The sequence below is a fragment of the Leptinotarsa decemlineata genome, unplaced genomic scaffold (genome assembly GCF_025532065.1).
Source record: "Leptinotarsa decemlineata unplaced genomic scaffold, Ldec_3_MD MMD2_tig00004307_RagTag_RagTag, whole genome shotgun sequence".
NCBI classification, from domain to species: Eukaryota; Metazoa; Arthropoda; class Insecta; order Coleoptera; family Chrysomelidae; genus Leptinotarsa; species Leptinotarsa decemlineata.
In genome coordinates this window covers 3,457,659-3,474,176 of record NW_027412606.1, presented here as the reverse complement: position 1 = coordinate 3,474,176, position 16,518 = coordinate 3,457,659, and the positions used below count along the sequence as shown (strand labels likewise).

General features: G+C 35.1%; 1 protein-coding gene across 2 annotated transcripts in view; it reads right to left on the bottom strand.

Moving 5' to 3' along the window:
* Positions 1 to 1,747: 1,747 nt before the first annotated feature.
* Positions 1,748 to 16,518, bottom strand: part of LOC111516048 (SET domain-containing protein SmydA-8) — a 43,530-nt gene continuing 28,759 nt past the window's right edge. For both annotated transcript variants that reach the window (XM_074178774.1, XM_074178773.1), the window contains exons 6-9: positions 11,017 to 11,211; positions 7,457 to 7,701; positions 4,209 to 4,468; positions 1,748 to 2,079 (exon numbers count right to left, since the gene is read on the bottom strand). In XM_074178774.1, coding sequence (XP_074034875.1) covers positions 1,838 to 2,079; positions 4,209 to 4,468; positions 7,457 to 7,701; positions 11,017 to 11,211 — 942 coding nt within the window. In that variant the 3' untranslated portion in view covers positions 1,748 to 1,837. The remainder of the gene's footprint in view (positions 2,080 to 4,208; positions 4,469 to 7,456; positions 7,702 to 11,016; positions 11,212 to 16,518) is intronic.

Here is a 16,518-nt window from a genome sequence, read left to right as displayed (position 1 = left end):
GACAAACTTATTACAATTACCTGAAGAAAAATGTCTGCCTAGGACAGAATCTCCTAAAGTGTCTTACTATTTTGTAGAGAATATTTAACTATCGTTTGTGTAGGGCTCGGCGTTATATCGAGTGTGCTTTGAAAGCACTTTTACGAATTGTGGGATAGTCAACTGAAATAACGAACACATTTGGAGCATAAACAACCTCAGGCAGTTCCGAGATATTCGATCTCAAGTGCGATTTAGTATTAACGTGTGGGCCGCAATTCACAAAGATAGAATTTTGGGTCTTCATTTATTTGACGGAATTCTGAATGAAGAAACCTATCACCAGTTTTCAATGTCGATTTTCGAAGACTATTTGGATGATTTACCTTTGGCTAATTATAACGACATCTGATTTCAACATGATAGTGCTCCACTCCACCGCACACTACCAGACGAGTATTTATTACCTGACTGAAAGGTTTGGTGATAAATGGATAAGGAATAATGGGCCGGTGAGGTGGCCAGCAAGGTCTCCAGACTTAAGTGTCATGGATACATTCTTATGAGGTACCCGTGTTAGGATTCACACTTTGAAAGATAAGACCTCGTTAATCCTTAGCTCGCACAAGTTTCGACTTCTGAGGGTTGTCGTTCGTATGGGTGCGACAGCTGGTTAACGGAAAAACAGATTTTTTTTAAACACTGAAAAATAGAGTTTATGGTCAGAGGGAATATCAAAATTTTGAAGACTTTCAACACAACATTGTTAGAGAGTTCGGAAGATTGAGGAGGCCAGCATTTTGAGCATTTGCTGTGATTTACTTTTGTCTATACATTTTAGTTAATTATTGTTATTTGTTCAAAGTTCTATTTTGAAAAGAACACAATGTCTTATTCATACACTAATACGCACCTCATTTATCAAATTTTGATTGTTGATTGTGTCTCTATTTTTTTTCTCTCGGCTTTTGAAATTAACCAAACTCGGTGAGATTTTGATCCATCAATTTGAGCATAGTTCGATCTGGTTGTCTTTCGGGATACAAGTTTGAATACATTTCCGATGCCCTAACACTGTTTCTATCGTATTTGTTAAAAATTTGTATCATATCTTTTTTCTCCATTCATGAAAGCCATTTTTTGACAAAAAATCAATGACTTCTATAATAACAAAATGTCATTGAGTGTAACAAATTGAGAGTCAATTTTAAAAAGAATTTAGAAGTCAAACCCTATTATGATAAGAATATTTTTTTTCAATATCTCCAATTTTTTGAATAAGAATGATAACTTGTGATACATCATTGAAAAGGTAAAATCTGGTTCTATTCAAAACATAAATATTCAAATATTATTTTCGAATCCTTCGAAAAATAAAGTCAGAAAGAAATAAAAACCATTTCACGTAATTTCAGTTTTTTCCGCATATCTCCGGATACTCGAATTTCAGAACTTTCTCAACGGCATATTGTTAGTCAGGTAAATGCGTAACTTTGTCCCGATTTAACCATCTTCGTATCTCTCATAGTTTCCAAGATCCCAATGGTGAGGATCGAATTTGAAACACCCTGTATACTTATGATTCAATACCCTTGTAAGCAAATCTGGATCGTCAAAATTCAACAATTTTGGAACGAACTTAGCTGCCCCATGTTTCATGTCTAATATCTATAAAAAAAATGTCTACAAAAAGTACAGGTCCGTATTTAACATTTTCAAGGTGACGGGTAATACATTTGTGGGATGGTGACAAATTAATGATGGTAACTCTTAAACAACATTTTAATCGATAAAAATTAACCAAAATATATTTTCAAAACATCTGTATGTACACCTGATTATTTCCTTTGCAGGTACATCAAAATTTTCCTACAATTTTTTCCCAGTCGTGAATCTGGAGTAAAGCTTCTTTGGCTGCTACACCCATATTTCCTTCTGCAGAATTTTCAGGTTCATAACTCAAAATAAGACTGGCTTCTGCAAGGTACCTGACAATTTCTCTCAGCTTTTTTTTCAGTTCCGCCTTTGAGAAAGATTTTTCTGATAGTTGCCTGGTGAGCAGAATCATCATGGGGGCATGAAGTTCGTAAAGAGTCACACCTGTAACAAAAACAACATCATTTTTCCAAGGGTATGATATTTTGTCGAAAGTAATACCACAATACAGGCTGATTCACGGTGGATGGCACATTAGACGTTTCTGGTGAACCAGACAACGGATCACTTTGAAAATTCAATGGAGGGCATATTCGGACATTCTCTAGCCAACTAAAATATTTTCGACAATGCGGTGTTGCCGCTTCTATTAGAAAGCAGTACCAACTTTGATTTTTCAAATGGAACACTCTGTATATAATATTATTTTTGGAATCTCCAACAATTGCCCGACAACTTTTCTTGATATTTCCCTATACCTATCTGTTACCGTTTTCGAAATAAAAATTAATTTCAATTTTTTTCTTCGAAAATCATGACTTCTAAAAATGCCGATATCTTTTAGTTAAGAAGTACTATGATATCGAAATTTGGTTTGGAGTTAGGTAATACTTGGACACTTCCCACACGTCAGCCTAATCTCCGTTACTTCAATACAGGGTGGTAAAAAAATACAGTTTTTTCGTTTGCTTGAAAAAGTTGCTGAAATTTGATTATTTTAAATGGAACACCCTGTGTATTATTGAAAATTCGGAAAGCTGCTGAAATTTGCTTTCTTTCTATGTATATCATACCTATACCTAACTAGTCAAGTTTCGGACTTATGAACATTTATTTGTGAAAATGTCCCTTCAGAATGGTATTTCCATTCGGTATTTGGTAAGCAGGCCATGATTACTATTCGACAGTAGCGTTGTGACATTCTCCTAATAATATCGACATTTTCGTCACTTCAGAAGTTGCGAATACCTTCAAAACGATGGAACAAAACTATTCAAACGAAGTTCTTATGAATGTGTTTATTATTTTTGGACAGTGTGACAAAATTATCAGCAGAACATGTAGAAAGTTTAATGAAATGTATCCGAACCTACCGCCAATGAACCTCAAGAAATTTCAAAATAATACTCTCTACAAAAATGTGTGAATCGTGCAAAGGACTAACTTTCAGACACAAACTGGAAGAAAAATCCCTCTCGAAATAACAACTTTCCTATAAACTTTGATTAACATGAAAAACACTACTTTCGAAACAATTACTCTCTAAAAAATATACCTCTTTCAATTCAAACAAGATCCCCGTGGCTGGGGTTGAATCAAATAAGCGATGTACCTCCACAAAAAAAAGAATTTCGTTGAATACTATTCAATGTCTAATTTCACTACTCCACTCTTTTTTTTTGATATTATACGTATAATTATTCAACAACCATACACGATGAAAGAACACCCACGCCCAGGCAAGGCCTTAGTAAATGTTCCTTCACCACAAAAATTATTATTTATACCACGTAAGAACACTGTTGAAACTACCTACTAAAATGGGAACTAGTAAAGTGGGACATTTATTTTACAAATATTTGTATGATATTTTACAGCCTAACATTTGTTGCAATTCTTATACTTTATACATGTTTGCATTTCCATTTCAACATTTACCGTTTTTAATTGTTTGCATTTTATTTTTACATTCTTACATGATTATATTTTTACATTTTAACATTTCTAACATTTAAGATTTCCACATCTTTACATTTTCATAACCTGAATTGTCAAATCCATTTTACTCTCACTGTTCTGATTTATAATGTGAATATTGTGAATAAATCAGTAATACCCACGCACAGGGTGTCCTTTGTGGGTTTAGATTGTTCAAATTGTTATTGACTGATCCTTGTACTGAAAATTGAATAAATTCATATATTATTATCATTATATTAATGGAATACTCTATATAATTTCTCTAAGTGAATGTACGAGTATACGCGTTGGATAGTGGAATCTATAAATAACCGATAAAAAGCAGAAATGTTTTATACTTCTTGTTGGCCTAGTTTTCCCCGGTTTACTATATTTTCTGAAAGTTTATTTATACAATAGAAGGTGTACGAGTAAACTGAGACGAAATTTACTGCAGTTATCATAAAAATCTTGGGGAAACAAACCACTGTCGTTTAGATTTATTTCCAAAGCAAGTATAATGTAATTATCAATAGTGATTAAAAACGGGAAATAAAGGTTTTGGTTTTCTGCTTTTCCATCTCGATACAAAAAAAACAGTTGAAAGTACTCACCTCTGATTCTTGTAAAACCTGGTTCAATAATATCGAAGACAGTTAATATCTCCTTACAGATATTTTGTTTTCTTAGCAAAATTTCATCAGTCAGTTCGTGTATCAAGTGTCCTTCTATTTTTCCGTAAAGCTGACTCAATGAAATTTTAACAGCCAAGCACAGGTAATGGGTAGGATGAAGAACATTTCTATATTTGTCCAGGAATAGTTCCATTGCATTTATGTCATTACAGTCTATCTGTTCAACCTCTTGCGATATCCTGAAAAAGAAAAATATACTTCACACGTTAGGTAAGGAATCACACGTTAAAAGGTAAGACCTCGTTAATCCTTAGCTCGCACAAGTTACGACTTCTAAGGGTTGTCGTTCGTAGGGGTGCGACAGCTGGTTAACGGATAAACAGAAAACAGAATAGAACAGAATGATAAAAAATGTGAAGCAAATGTTGGTCAGGAAAATTTTTTCTTTGGGTATGGACTCCCTTATCACCTAGCGAAATGATGTATAATTTATGACCTATTCTCATATCAAGCAACAACTATACACAACAAAACTCTTAAATGTCAGTTGGGCCGTTTCGGAATATTTTTATAGAGGCCGTTCCTATTATCATGTGGTAACATTGTTATATTCTAAACCGCAACAGATACGAAGACGATAAAATGGGAAAAAAGGACTGTCATCGGGAATAATACAATGGTCGAAGAAAAGTTACGGGCACTCTCGCCCTTCTCGAGTTATACGGGGAAAACCAAAAATGCTGTTTTTCGTTCTTTCGAATGGATATGTTATTTCGGAGAGTATCAAAAAATGGAAAAAGAAAATGTTATTTTATTCGAAGTGTACTATGACGATGTAATGATAAATATTCGATAAAACGTTTAGGTCAACATGGCCACCATGAACTTTTTTTTTTATACGGACCTGTCTTTTTATTACAGATATTGATATAGCGATAAATTCACAATCCAAGAGTATATCACATTTGATATTTTTATAGCGTTTCATTTGAAATAACCACCATCATCAGCGGCAACAATCAAATAGAAAAAAATTTTAATTTATCATGAACTTTTGGGAAAAATGAAACCAATACGGAAAATCAAAGCTACATGGCAATCTACATTAAATGCTCGAATTGACAACGACATCTTTGTTGAATGCACATAGGTTGTCAGTCCAGGCAATTTCTGTGGCAATTTTCTAGCATGATAAGTGTAATACTAATACTTGCATGTCTTATTTTTTGTTCGAGATGGTCGATATCTGTACTTGGTGTTGAAAAAACCTCATCCTTTATGCATCCCCAGACAAAAAAATCTAAAAGAGTAAGATCTGGAGATCGAGCTGGCCAGTTAATTGGTCCAATGTTTCCGATCCATTTTCTTGGGAATATTGCATCTAAATGTCCCCTTACTATTGCTGCATTATACGGAGGAGCGCCGTCCTGTTGAAAATATTGTATTTCATGACGGATATTTTGTGGCAATTAATCAAAGTCATCGAATTCATTGAATAGAAAATGAAGATACATTTCACTATTTAAATGATCATCGTAAAAGTAAGGTCCAAGGATGTTTGTTCTCATAATTCCCAACCAAACATTTATTCGGAACCTTTCTTGGAAATTGGATTCCCTATGTAAATATTCATTTATATTATTCCACCTATAATGGATATTCCTGTTAAACCAAACATTGTTGGTGAATTTTGATTCGTCCGTCCACATTATTTTTTCACAAATATTTCCAACTTCCCTATTTCTACGTCTTAAGCGCTTCGCAAATCATACTTTCCTTTCGTAATCCCTTTCATTGAGGTGATGAACTTTGCATATTCTGTAGCATTTATATTTGTTCTGTAATAAAAAAGACAGATACGTATAAAAAAAAGTTGATGGTGGCCATAATGACACGAAACGTTTCATCAATTATTTATTATTACATCGTTATAGTACATTTCGAATACAATAACGTTTTTCTTTTCCATATTTTGATATTCTCAGAATTAACAATTCCATTCGATAAAAACGAAAAACAGAATTTTTGGTTTTCCTCGAATAACTCGAGAAGGGCGAGAGTTCCCGTAAATTTTCTTCGACCATTGTATTGTTCCCGATGGCAGTTACCTTTTTTCCATCTTCTTCGTATCTGTTACGGTTTAGAATATAGCAATGTTACCACATGATAAAAGAAACGGCCTGTATATTTTTGCTTTAATATGCTGTTAAAGCAATGTTTTTTTGGTGTCGCTCAACTCGCTTCTTTTCATAAGTTTAAATGAACGAATTTTTACATAACTTCGTCAATCACCTCTGAAACTGTTTCATAGTTGTGGTCAATGATGGAAATTCAAACTTTTACTCTTTGAAAGATTAACAGATTTGAAATAAAAATAGATGATCAAGATAAATAAATTGAATAAAATACAAGGAGAAAATAATCCAAATAATGAAAGCTGAATGAACGAAATAATTTTTATATTAAAATTTTTGATGTAAACAAAAAAATACAATCAAAAACGAATTCAGAAAAACTGGTTTCCAGCTTATTATAGTTTTTTAATTTTGGGTATTGATTTTGTTCCGCTGAAGGGGTATTTTTTAAATATCATCTAAAAAGTGCTAAGAAAAATCTTCTGCTATCTGCTATTCGCTATAAGTCACATCAAAAATTAGGGAGAAGCTAAAAATGAACATATTCAATATAACTCAACATCTTGACGTTGATATATAAACTTGCAAAAATCAAATATGATGTAAAAAAAAAGTTTGACATAGCTTTCAAATCAAGCAAACACGGCATTGAGGTTTTGAGTTGCAGAATTTTCTCTGGATGAGAGAGAATTTCCAAAGTTATGTCATCGACAGTTTGTACTGAATAAATGAATTTTTCAGTATTGAAAATTGAATATATATTAAATGGACAGATCAAATTATTGGAATAAAGAAAACAATTTCTTTATTCAACGAAAACAATCAACACTTGATGCATCGCGTACATAATTCTATATTTATAATCTCGGACCAATCTGTCACCAACACAGATATAGCTTGTCAAAACTAGGAAGAGACTTGACAATTCTATCTCTCTCTCTCTCTCTCTCTCTCTCTCTCTCTCTCTCCCTCAAACAGTCTCCTAATGCATCTTAGGGAAGGTCCTAAGAAGATACTTTGAGATCGCTTCCTAGATTTGACAAGCTGTACATGCAAATTAATGGAAACGCACAAAAATGTTATTCCACTCACCTGTTCAGTAATAGTTTCATAGACCGAGAGGTGATGGTGTACCCCGGGCAACTTTTAGAAAAGTCGTTGCAACTCCAAGATGACTCTTGATCCAGAGGATTATCACAGAGAACTAGACCAGTCTTACATTTTGGACAAATGAGCGCTCCGCTGTAGCTTCCCATTTCTGTCGGGTCGGAACATCTTTCGCAGAAGCACTCGAAGAATTTGTTGTCAAAAAGGTGTTCACGCCTTTTTAGAGTATTCTGAAAAATTGATCCGTTGAGTACTAATAGAAAGTGACGAATCCTGTTTGGACTCTATCCTGACCAAATGTGTAGCAAGTCCACCAGAGTGGTATCAGTTGTTCAAGGCATCTCACTATTTTGTCGGGTACCACAAGACAACTGAAAAATGCAAGATGAGTTCATGCGATGTTGTATCAAATGCCTTGCGGTAATCAATCCAGGCCATAGAGATGTTACGCTTATACTGTATCGAGTCCTGCGTTACACATGTATCAATAAGCAGGTTCTCTTTATATCCAGCGACTCCTCTCTTCGGCCCTCTCTGCTCATATATCCGTTCGAACACTGGGTCAACTGCGTTGAGTAATCGTGTGTATAAGATGCTTGTGAACAACTCATTACACGAATGTAAGTAATCCAGAGTCGGCTGCCCTCCGTCTAGCCATGAATTGAAAACTCTGGCCAGATGGCGGTGGGTGCTTGTTAGTTTTTTCCACCAATAGGTGTTCAGCTCATCTGGGCCTGGAACAGCAAAGTTATTGGAACCCACAAGGGCTCTTCGAACGTCATCCGGGGTTACCGGGTTGCGCTGTTCATCGAGCTCAGGCTGTCGAAGCTCTCTGCTAGAAGCTTCGACCTGCGCTAGGGCTGGAGTGTCTATGTTGAGTAGTTGCGGTTATTCATAGATGTTTTTCCAGAATGATTCCACCTGATCAGTGGTCGGCGGATTATCCACAACATGTAGAGGCTCTTGGAAAAAGCGAGAAGGTTTATCGCGAAACCTGAGGTTCTTCGTGATACTTTGCACTCGCCTCACTAGTGACTTCTTGGCAGTTACTAGCATTCGTATCCTATCAAGGCAGTGCTTGTGGTCAGCAATACGCCTTGACTCAAAGTATGATGTATACGTCGTAGTTTGGCGGTTATTCACCGCACTGCGGGCGTGAAAGGCCTAAGGAGCATATATGGAGCATATGTAAATCAAAATTGTTTAGCAAACAAAATATAGCAACAGCTTTAGAAATATAGCAACAGGTTAGGGATAATCGGTCGAATTTAGAAAGACTTGTCGATATTACGATTTATTTGGGTTCCCAAGAATTAGCTTTTCGCAGACACGATGAAACCGAAGATTCGACTAATCGCGGCAATTACAAGGAACTTTTAATGTTATGGGGCAAATATGATTCACAATTTGGCACTTTTTTAAACGGTAGCGTTTTTTCGGGCACCTCAAAAACCATCCTAAATGAGCCTGTAAACAGTGTGGCATATATTATTAAGGAAAATATAAGCAAGGAGATTGAAAGTGTTTCTTTTTTTGCATGGGAAATTGATGAAAATACCTATATTACCTGTACATCACAATTTTCGAACGTTTTTGGATATGTCAAAGATGGTAATGTGGTAGAACGTTTTATGGGTTTTCATGATGTTTCATCTGGGCGCACAGCTGGCGATTTGTTTAATTTTTTAATACGTACGTGTGACACCTATAAGTTTAGGCAAAAGTTAATTGCGCAAACCTATGATGGGGCTGCGGTCATGGCCGGCCATTTGAATGGTTTTCAAACTAAAATAAAGTCCATAGCTCCTCATGCACTCTCTACGCATTGTCATGCCCATGCCCTAAATTCAGTATTAAATCTAAAGAAATGAAATTTAAACACAGTAGGTTGAATGGACTGACGCCTATCAGAAAACAATTACTCCCGATTTCATGACGAAGTAATTGACTACTTTGCCAATTTTAAAAATAGAAGGATTACTCTTATACATATAAGTCTGTATATATTATATACAGACTTCATCTGTATATATTATATACAGACTTCATATATATACTATATAATGTATATAAAAATACATATTTTATTTATTTAAGTTTAGCACTTAACCAAAGATATTACCAAATATTAGAGTTATGTTTTATTTATTACAGTTTGTAACTCAAGCAAAGAATTTTATTTTTATGTTTTTGTTTTTATTTTTATTTTGTTATTTGTTTTTTTTAGTTTTTGTTTGTCTTGGTTAAGAACGAATGTTCTGTTTACTTTAAGTTTATTTTTTTATTTTTTCCTTCCTATCCAAAATTACAAAATACACCTTTCAATTCACTTTTCAAAATACGGGACCCTCGCAGACTATATTGAACTTGAATGACCGCCGATTAAAAGTAGTTTGCGGGTGCCTTGTGAATTCACCTAAACAAACCAGATTCAACCTTCCTTCCTACCCCATCTTTCCTTTCCTTTCCTGGCAAGACACGGCTCTCACCTCCCCGTTGGTTCTCGCTGGACAATAAAATTTACTTTTAGACCTGTTTTTATAAGCATAATTAAGTACTTGTGCTTATAAAATATCTGTAGCAATTTTTAACAAAACTGTTATATTAGAAAAGAAAAGCATTATTATTTATCGACTGAGAAGAGTTCATTTATATTGAATAACTCAAAGACAACCCTTTTTCCTTGTTTTTGTTTTTTTAATGGTCAGTTTTATACGTATAATTTTCGGCAATACACAATTTTTGTATGCTCCGCTCCGGCGGACTTTAGCCACCCCTGTTCTCCAATGCACGAGCCGTCACTGATTGATTATGAAATACATGATCGTAGAAATTGACTCTCGACAAATCAAAGAGAATAAATATATAAAGAGAAGCTGGCAGTTTTCGAAATTCGTGTAAATTTCAAGAAATAACAAATACACATTTTTCTATTGAAAATGTTTCATCTGTTATCTAATTGAGGAAACAGTGTCTCAGACTAATTCAGTAACATCAAAGCGTTCTTACTTGCAGCATACTATACAGCATACTATAAGCATAATTAAGTACTTATGCTGATAAAATATTTGTAGCAATTTTCAACAAAACTGTTATATTAGAAGAGAAAAGTGTTATTTATGGACTGAGAAGAGTTCATTTATATTAAATAACTCAAAGACAACCCTTTTTCCTTGTTTTTGTTTTTTAATGGTCAGTTTTATACGTATAATTTTCGGCAATACACAATTTTTGTTTGCATTTATGCAAATATTACGTATTTTGCTTTAAATAGGTGCGGCACCCTAAAAAATTTTCGCGCCTCCGCTCCGGCGGATTTTAGCCACCCCTGTTCTCCAATGCACGAGCCGCCACTGATTCATTATGAATTACATGATCGTAGAAATTGACTCTCGACAAATCAAAGAGAATATATAAAGGGAAGCCGGCAGTTTACGAAATTCGTGTAAATTTCAAGAAATAACAAATACACATTTTTCTATTGAAAATGTTTCATCTGTTAACTGAGGAAACAGACTAATTCAGTAACATCAAAGCGTTCTTACTTGCAGTGTATATGCATAACTCATCGTAATTGGATATCCTGGCGAAATGTGCGTGGAAGCACGAACAGTAAGCCTATAGTTGATATTTTCATCTGTGTGGTTGGTATTTGGTACACAGTCGTGTGCCATGAGGAATGCTGTAGGATACAGTCCTCTTATGTTGACCCCTTGCTGTCCTATTTCAAAACAGTTCACCTGGAACAGATAAAAGTATCATTTGAGATATTTATAACTGCCAAAAAATGTTTTCATTGAATGAGTTTTGAAAGAGAAACTTATCGAAATGAATTTTATCCCACGCCAACTTGATCATTTTGAAAATATTGGAACTCATTCAAATCATTTATTTATGCAATTTATTTTTGAATCTACTTGACTTACACTTGGTAAAGATCCAGGAAAATTTTCGCCCTTGAAGAAAGTAATGCTTTGAATTGCATGCAGCTTATATAACATGAATAACTCATCACCTTCATATTTTTCTGAATTTTTTAGTTTAAATTCAGAAGTGCACAAATATGCCACAAGACATCATACTAATTGCATTTGTGCAGAACAAATAGGAGACGTGCCATGTCGATCATTGAGTATTTTTAAAAGACAGTTATTGCAATCCATCCACATTGATAGATAGAATAATACTTGGTAAGATAATATTAATAAATATAGTATTTGTATGTTGTTTTCTGCTTTTTATCATTGTATTGGAGCTGCACCAATATTGCAATGTATTTTTAATAGCATATGTCGTTATTTTTCAAACAAAAAATTTTTATTTCCAATTTTGAACTGTATCTTCATTTCAAGTTTTTTTTTATATGATTATTTTCAATTTCTATGTTAGTAATATGTTTTATATAATATTGTGTATTAGGATTACCTATTTCAATAAATATATTCTTCTTCTTCTTCTGCAATGAAGGCAAAACAATTTTCTCATTTGAGGAACGTATTGCAGTATAAAGTTATACTCTTAGCATCCGAAAAAACAAGAATTTCATCACTTGGCGAAAGTGTACAACGAAAAATTTTCTCTGTTATGCATTGTTTGACGAACAGCAAACATGTCTTTTATACGTAACATCATAGATAATTGAGATCAAAACGTGTCTAAAGACCGTATCAAGGACAGATACATTTCACTAGTTCGGACTTCCATTGTCTACTATATAAAATGATTTGAAATCCCTGAAACAACTAAAAAAGAAAATAACAATTATATTAACCAAAATAAACCTGAAATGAAATAATAAAAATAAAAAATTGGAGAGATTCCAAGTCACGTTAGTTCACGACGTTTCGATTGTTAGTATCTACAATCGTCTTCGGGTGATGACTGGACTGATTCCTCCGAGAGATGACTATTTATAGGTCGTTCGAGTACTTTCACTTATCCCCGCTTTCCATTTTCCGCTTCACTGGTTCCGTGGGAGATGACCGTTTTGGCGGGAGTTGGCCATTTTTCGCTTGATGATGGGTTTCCATATGTTGCGTATTTCTACGCTGGCTTGGCTGAATACGTTGTTGGACAACATGTATGCGGCTTCCTTGAATTTTCTCCTAAACCAATGTTCCTCTCTGTGCAAGATCTCAGCTTGAGACCACTCGATGTTGTGTTGATGGGTCCAAACATGGTCTGCTATTCCTGATTTGCTGGTTTCCCCTCGCTGTGTGTGTTTTTTGTGCTCGGCAATGCGAACATTCAATGGTCTCTTAGTTTCACCAGTATAGGATTTTCCGCACTCACAGGGTATCCGGTAAATGCAATTCTTGGAATCGCAGTCCGCGATTGGTTGCCTGGTTTTCGTGAGGCTGCTACGGATAGTGTTACCGGATCTGAAGAAGGTTCTGATGTTGTACTTGGAACCAATTCTTCTTATCCTCTCCGATAATCCTCTGATGTAGGGAAGTGCAAGCACTGGTTGTGACGGCTTCTCTTCCTTGCGAGGCTCCTGCTGTCTTTTAGCCAAAGTCTTTTCTACCATCGCTTTGGAGTATCCATTCCGTTGAAGATCATTTTTGATGATGTCTAGTTCCTTCTCGAGACCTTTCTTTGTATTGCAGAGCCCAAAAGCACGGTCTGTTAGAGTCTTCATGATTCCTCTTTTAGTCGATTGATGGTGGTTGGATTCGTGGTTCAGATACTGTCCCGTATGAGTGGGTTTTTGGTATACAGATGTTTACCACTTAGTGTCGGTCCTCTTCACCAAAACGTCTGAGAATGGCAATTCATTGTGGATTTCCTTCTCCATTGTGAAATTGATGGAAGGTCTCACGCTGTTGATGTGTTCAGTATTCCCATGCTTCCATATCATGAAGGTGTCATCAACATATCTCAACCAGACTCGAGGTTTCTTGTGGGGTTCTCCAATGGCTAGAGTTTCAAACCACTCCATATATATGTTGGCTATGACAGGTGAAAGTGGCGATCCCATTGGCAGTCCCTCATCTTGTGTAAAGAATTCGTCCTTCAGTTGGAAATAACAGTTACGTACACAACATCCTAGTAATTCCATGAATACTTCTATAGGTAGATTGAATGTTCGCATTGCCGAGCACAAGAAACACACACAGCGAGGGGAAACCAGCAAATCAGGAATAGCAGACCATGTTTGGACCCATCAACACAACATCGAGTGGTCCCAAGCTGAGATCTTGCACAGAGAGGAACATTGGTTTAGGAGAAAATTCAAGGAAGCCGCATACATGCTGTCCAATAACGTATTCAGCCAAGCCAGCGTAGAAATACGCAACATATGGAAACCCATCATCAAGCGAAAAATGGCCAACTCCCGCCAAAACGGTCATCTCTCACGGAACCAGTGAAGCGGAAAATGGAAAGCGGGGATGAGTGAAAGTACTCGAACGACCTATAAATAGTCATCTCTCGGAGGAATCAGTCCAGTCATCACCCGAAGACGATTGTAGATACTAACAATCGAAACGTCGTGAACTAACGTGACTTGGAATCTCTCCAATTTTTTATTTTTATTTTCTTTCTTTTTTCATTTTTTTATTTTTATTTATTCAATTGTTCTATATTTACTTGTATTTTATTTCACTATTATTTCATTTCAGGTTTATTTTGGTTAATATAATTGTTATTTTCAGCTACCCATTTTCAATTCTTCTTTTTTAGTTGTTTCAGGGATTTCAAATCATTTTATATAGTAGACAAATGAAGTCCAAACTAGTGAAATTCTTCATGAAACATTGTCAATTACCTTCAAACAAAGGACAGATACATACGTATAAGGAAATAAATATTTCGAAATGCAATTTTAGAACATTCATCTCTCCGAACTACCTACAACATCAGTTCTGTTAAATGCCTGCCGAAAAACAATTACTTTTTCAGCTAATACCACGCTGGATATTGAATTATATCCGACAGAAATTTTTGCAAGATACTTCACAGAGGTTAGTTTTCCAGATGTTCGCCTAATGCATTTGGTAGGCTGGCTGTCTCTGGAAATGGTGATTTCCAGAGTCAGCCAGCAGTCTATAACACTTTGCAATTGCATAATCATGTTCTGTGTAACTAGCAACATGCACAATTCTTTGCTTATCTAGCCTCTCTCTCAAGGAAGATATGGAGAAGAATGGAGGTCCTTAAGGATCCCCATTCTCATTGTGTTTTTGATGGCTAGAGTTACTTAACCAAAAGCTCCGTGGATGACTCAAAATGTTAAAATTTTAATGTCACAAAGAAATAATGCTTTGAGTAAATATAAAAGAACAAGAACCCATCAAGACTGGGAAAGATATAAACTATTGCGCAACTTCACCCTCTCCTCGATAAGAAACGAAAAAAAGAACATATTCAAATAGTTTTTGTAGAGTCATTGACAGTAGGAGAGTTTGGAATACTTTGAGGTTTTTCAAAGTTGTGAGAGGTAAGAGTAATACAATTCCTGAAGAATCATCTGATCCTGAAGTAATAAATAATTATTTTTCTCAAAGTTGGGTGGAATGTTGCGATTCAACTTGTAATGAAGCAATTCAATTCTATGACAGTCATTCTTGTCAGGCGAATAAACCTAAATTTGAATTCAAAATGGCTACCGTTGAACAGATTCATGACATTTTATTTGAGATAAAAAGTACAGCATACGGTATAGATGATATATGTATAATCATGTTGAGGTACTGCAGCCCTTTCATTGATCCATTTATAGTTCATCTCATTAACTACAGCATAGAAAAGCGGGAGTACCACAAGGAAGTATTCTCGGTCCACAATTTTTCATTATCTACACCGCTGATATTCTAAAATCCATAACCGCTTGCAATGTTCAGGCATATGCCGATGATACGCAGTTATTAATTATTTTTCCTAAAGAAAACCTGAATGATGCACAGAATATACTGAATGATGATCTCAAACTTATATTTGAAAAAAGTGCCTCTCATAACTCATTAAATTCGTCCAAGTCAAAAATATTAGTTTTCTTACCAAAATGACGTATCAATAATGGCCGTTGAATCGGCGAAAGGCTTGTGTTCAATAATAGACAACGACCTCCGTTTCAAATCTCATGTAAATAGCATTCTTAAAAAAACGTTCACTTCACTGAAAACTCTTTACAGCAACCGGTCTGTTCTTGATTTGAATTTGCGCAAGACTCTGTGTGAAACCCTTGTCCTCTCACAGTTTACCTGTTGCGATTTTTTGTATGTACTTGTCTTGGTAATGAATATAAGATTCAAAAGGTTCAGAATTTTTGCGTACGATTCATTTACGGATTACGTCGGTATGACCACGTATCTCAAAAATTAAGAGAGTTAGAAAGGCTCAATATGGAAAATCGTAGACGACTTCATCTATCCATGTATGTTTATGAAATGATGAGAAATGAAAATGATATTGATCGAAGGAGATTACTTCTTAGATCTCATACACATTCTATTAATGTAAGAGACAAGAGCTTACTCACAAAGTAGCTGTCGACATCATTCGACAGCTACTTTCCAGAGGAGCTTTATCTATACTGCTATTAAAAGTTTCAATTCTATCCCTATTCAGTACAGGGACTCAAATTTGAGAGCATTTAAAAATTTATAAAAAAATCCTTACTATCTGCACATTGAATAATGTAGGTAAATGTCGGTCGAACAAACTTAGTAATGTCTGGTTTTTTAGTTGGTATTATTTTTAATTTTGTAATTTATAGGGCCATATGGTATAATCAACTCTATGAGCATCAGGGGGTTAAATGTAAGAGTAGTCGAAGGCTAAATCTCGCCTCGTGTTGTTCAAGTAAGAAAGATATTTTAATATATCATTTCTTCGAATTTCCCGAATTTCCCGAATAAAGACGATATTATTATTATTATTATTATTATATCCTTAGACCAGAAAGTAAAATCTGAACCGTTTGCTTTGAATCTTTCAGCCACTAGATAATTGCTCCGTATTTGATTTGACCTCTCATCGCGTATATCCAATGGATTTGTTTGGGACTCAAGACCCAAGATTTACTACAAACCCTTCGATAGGTC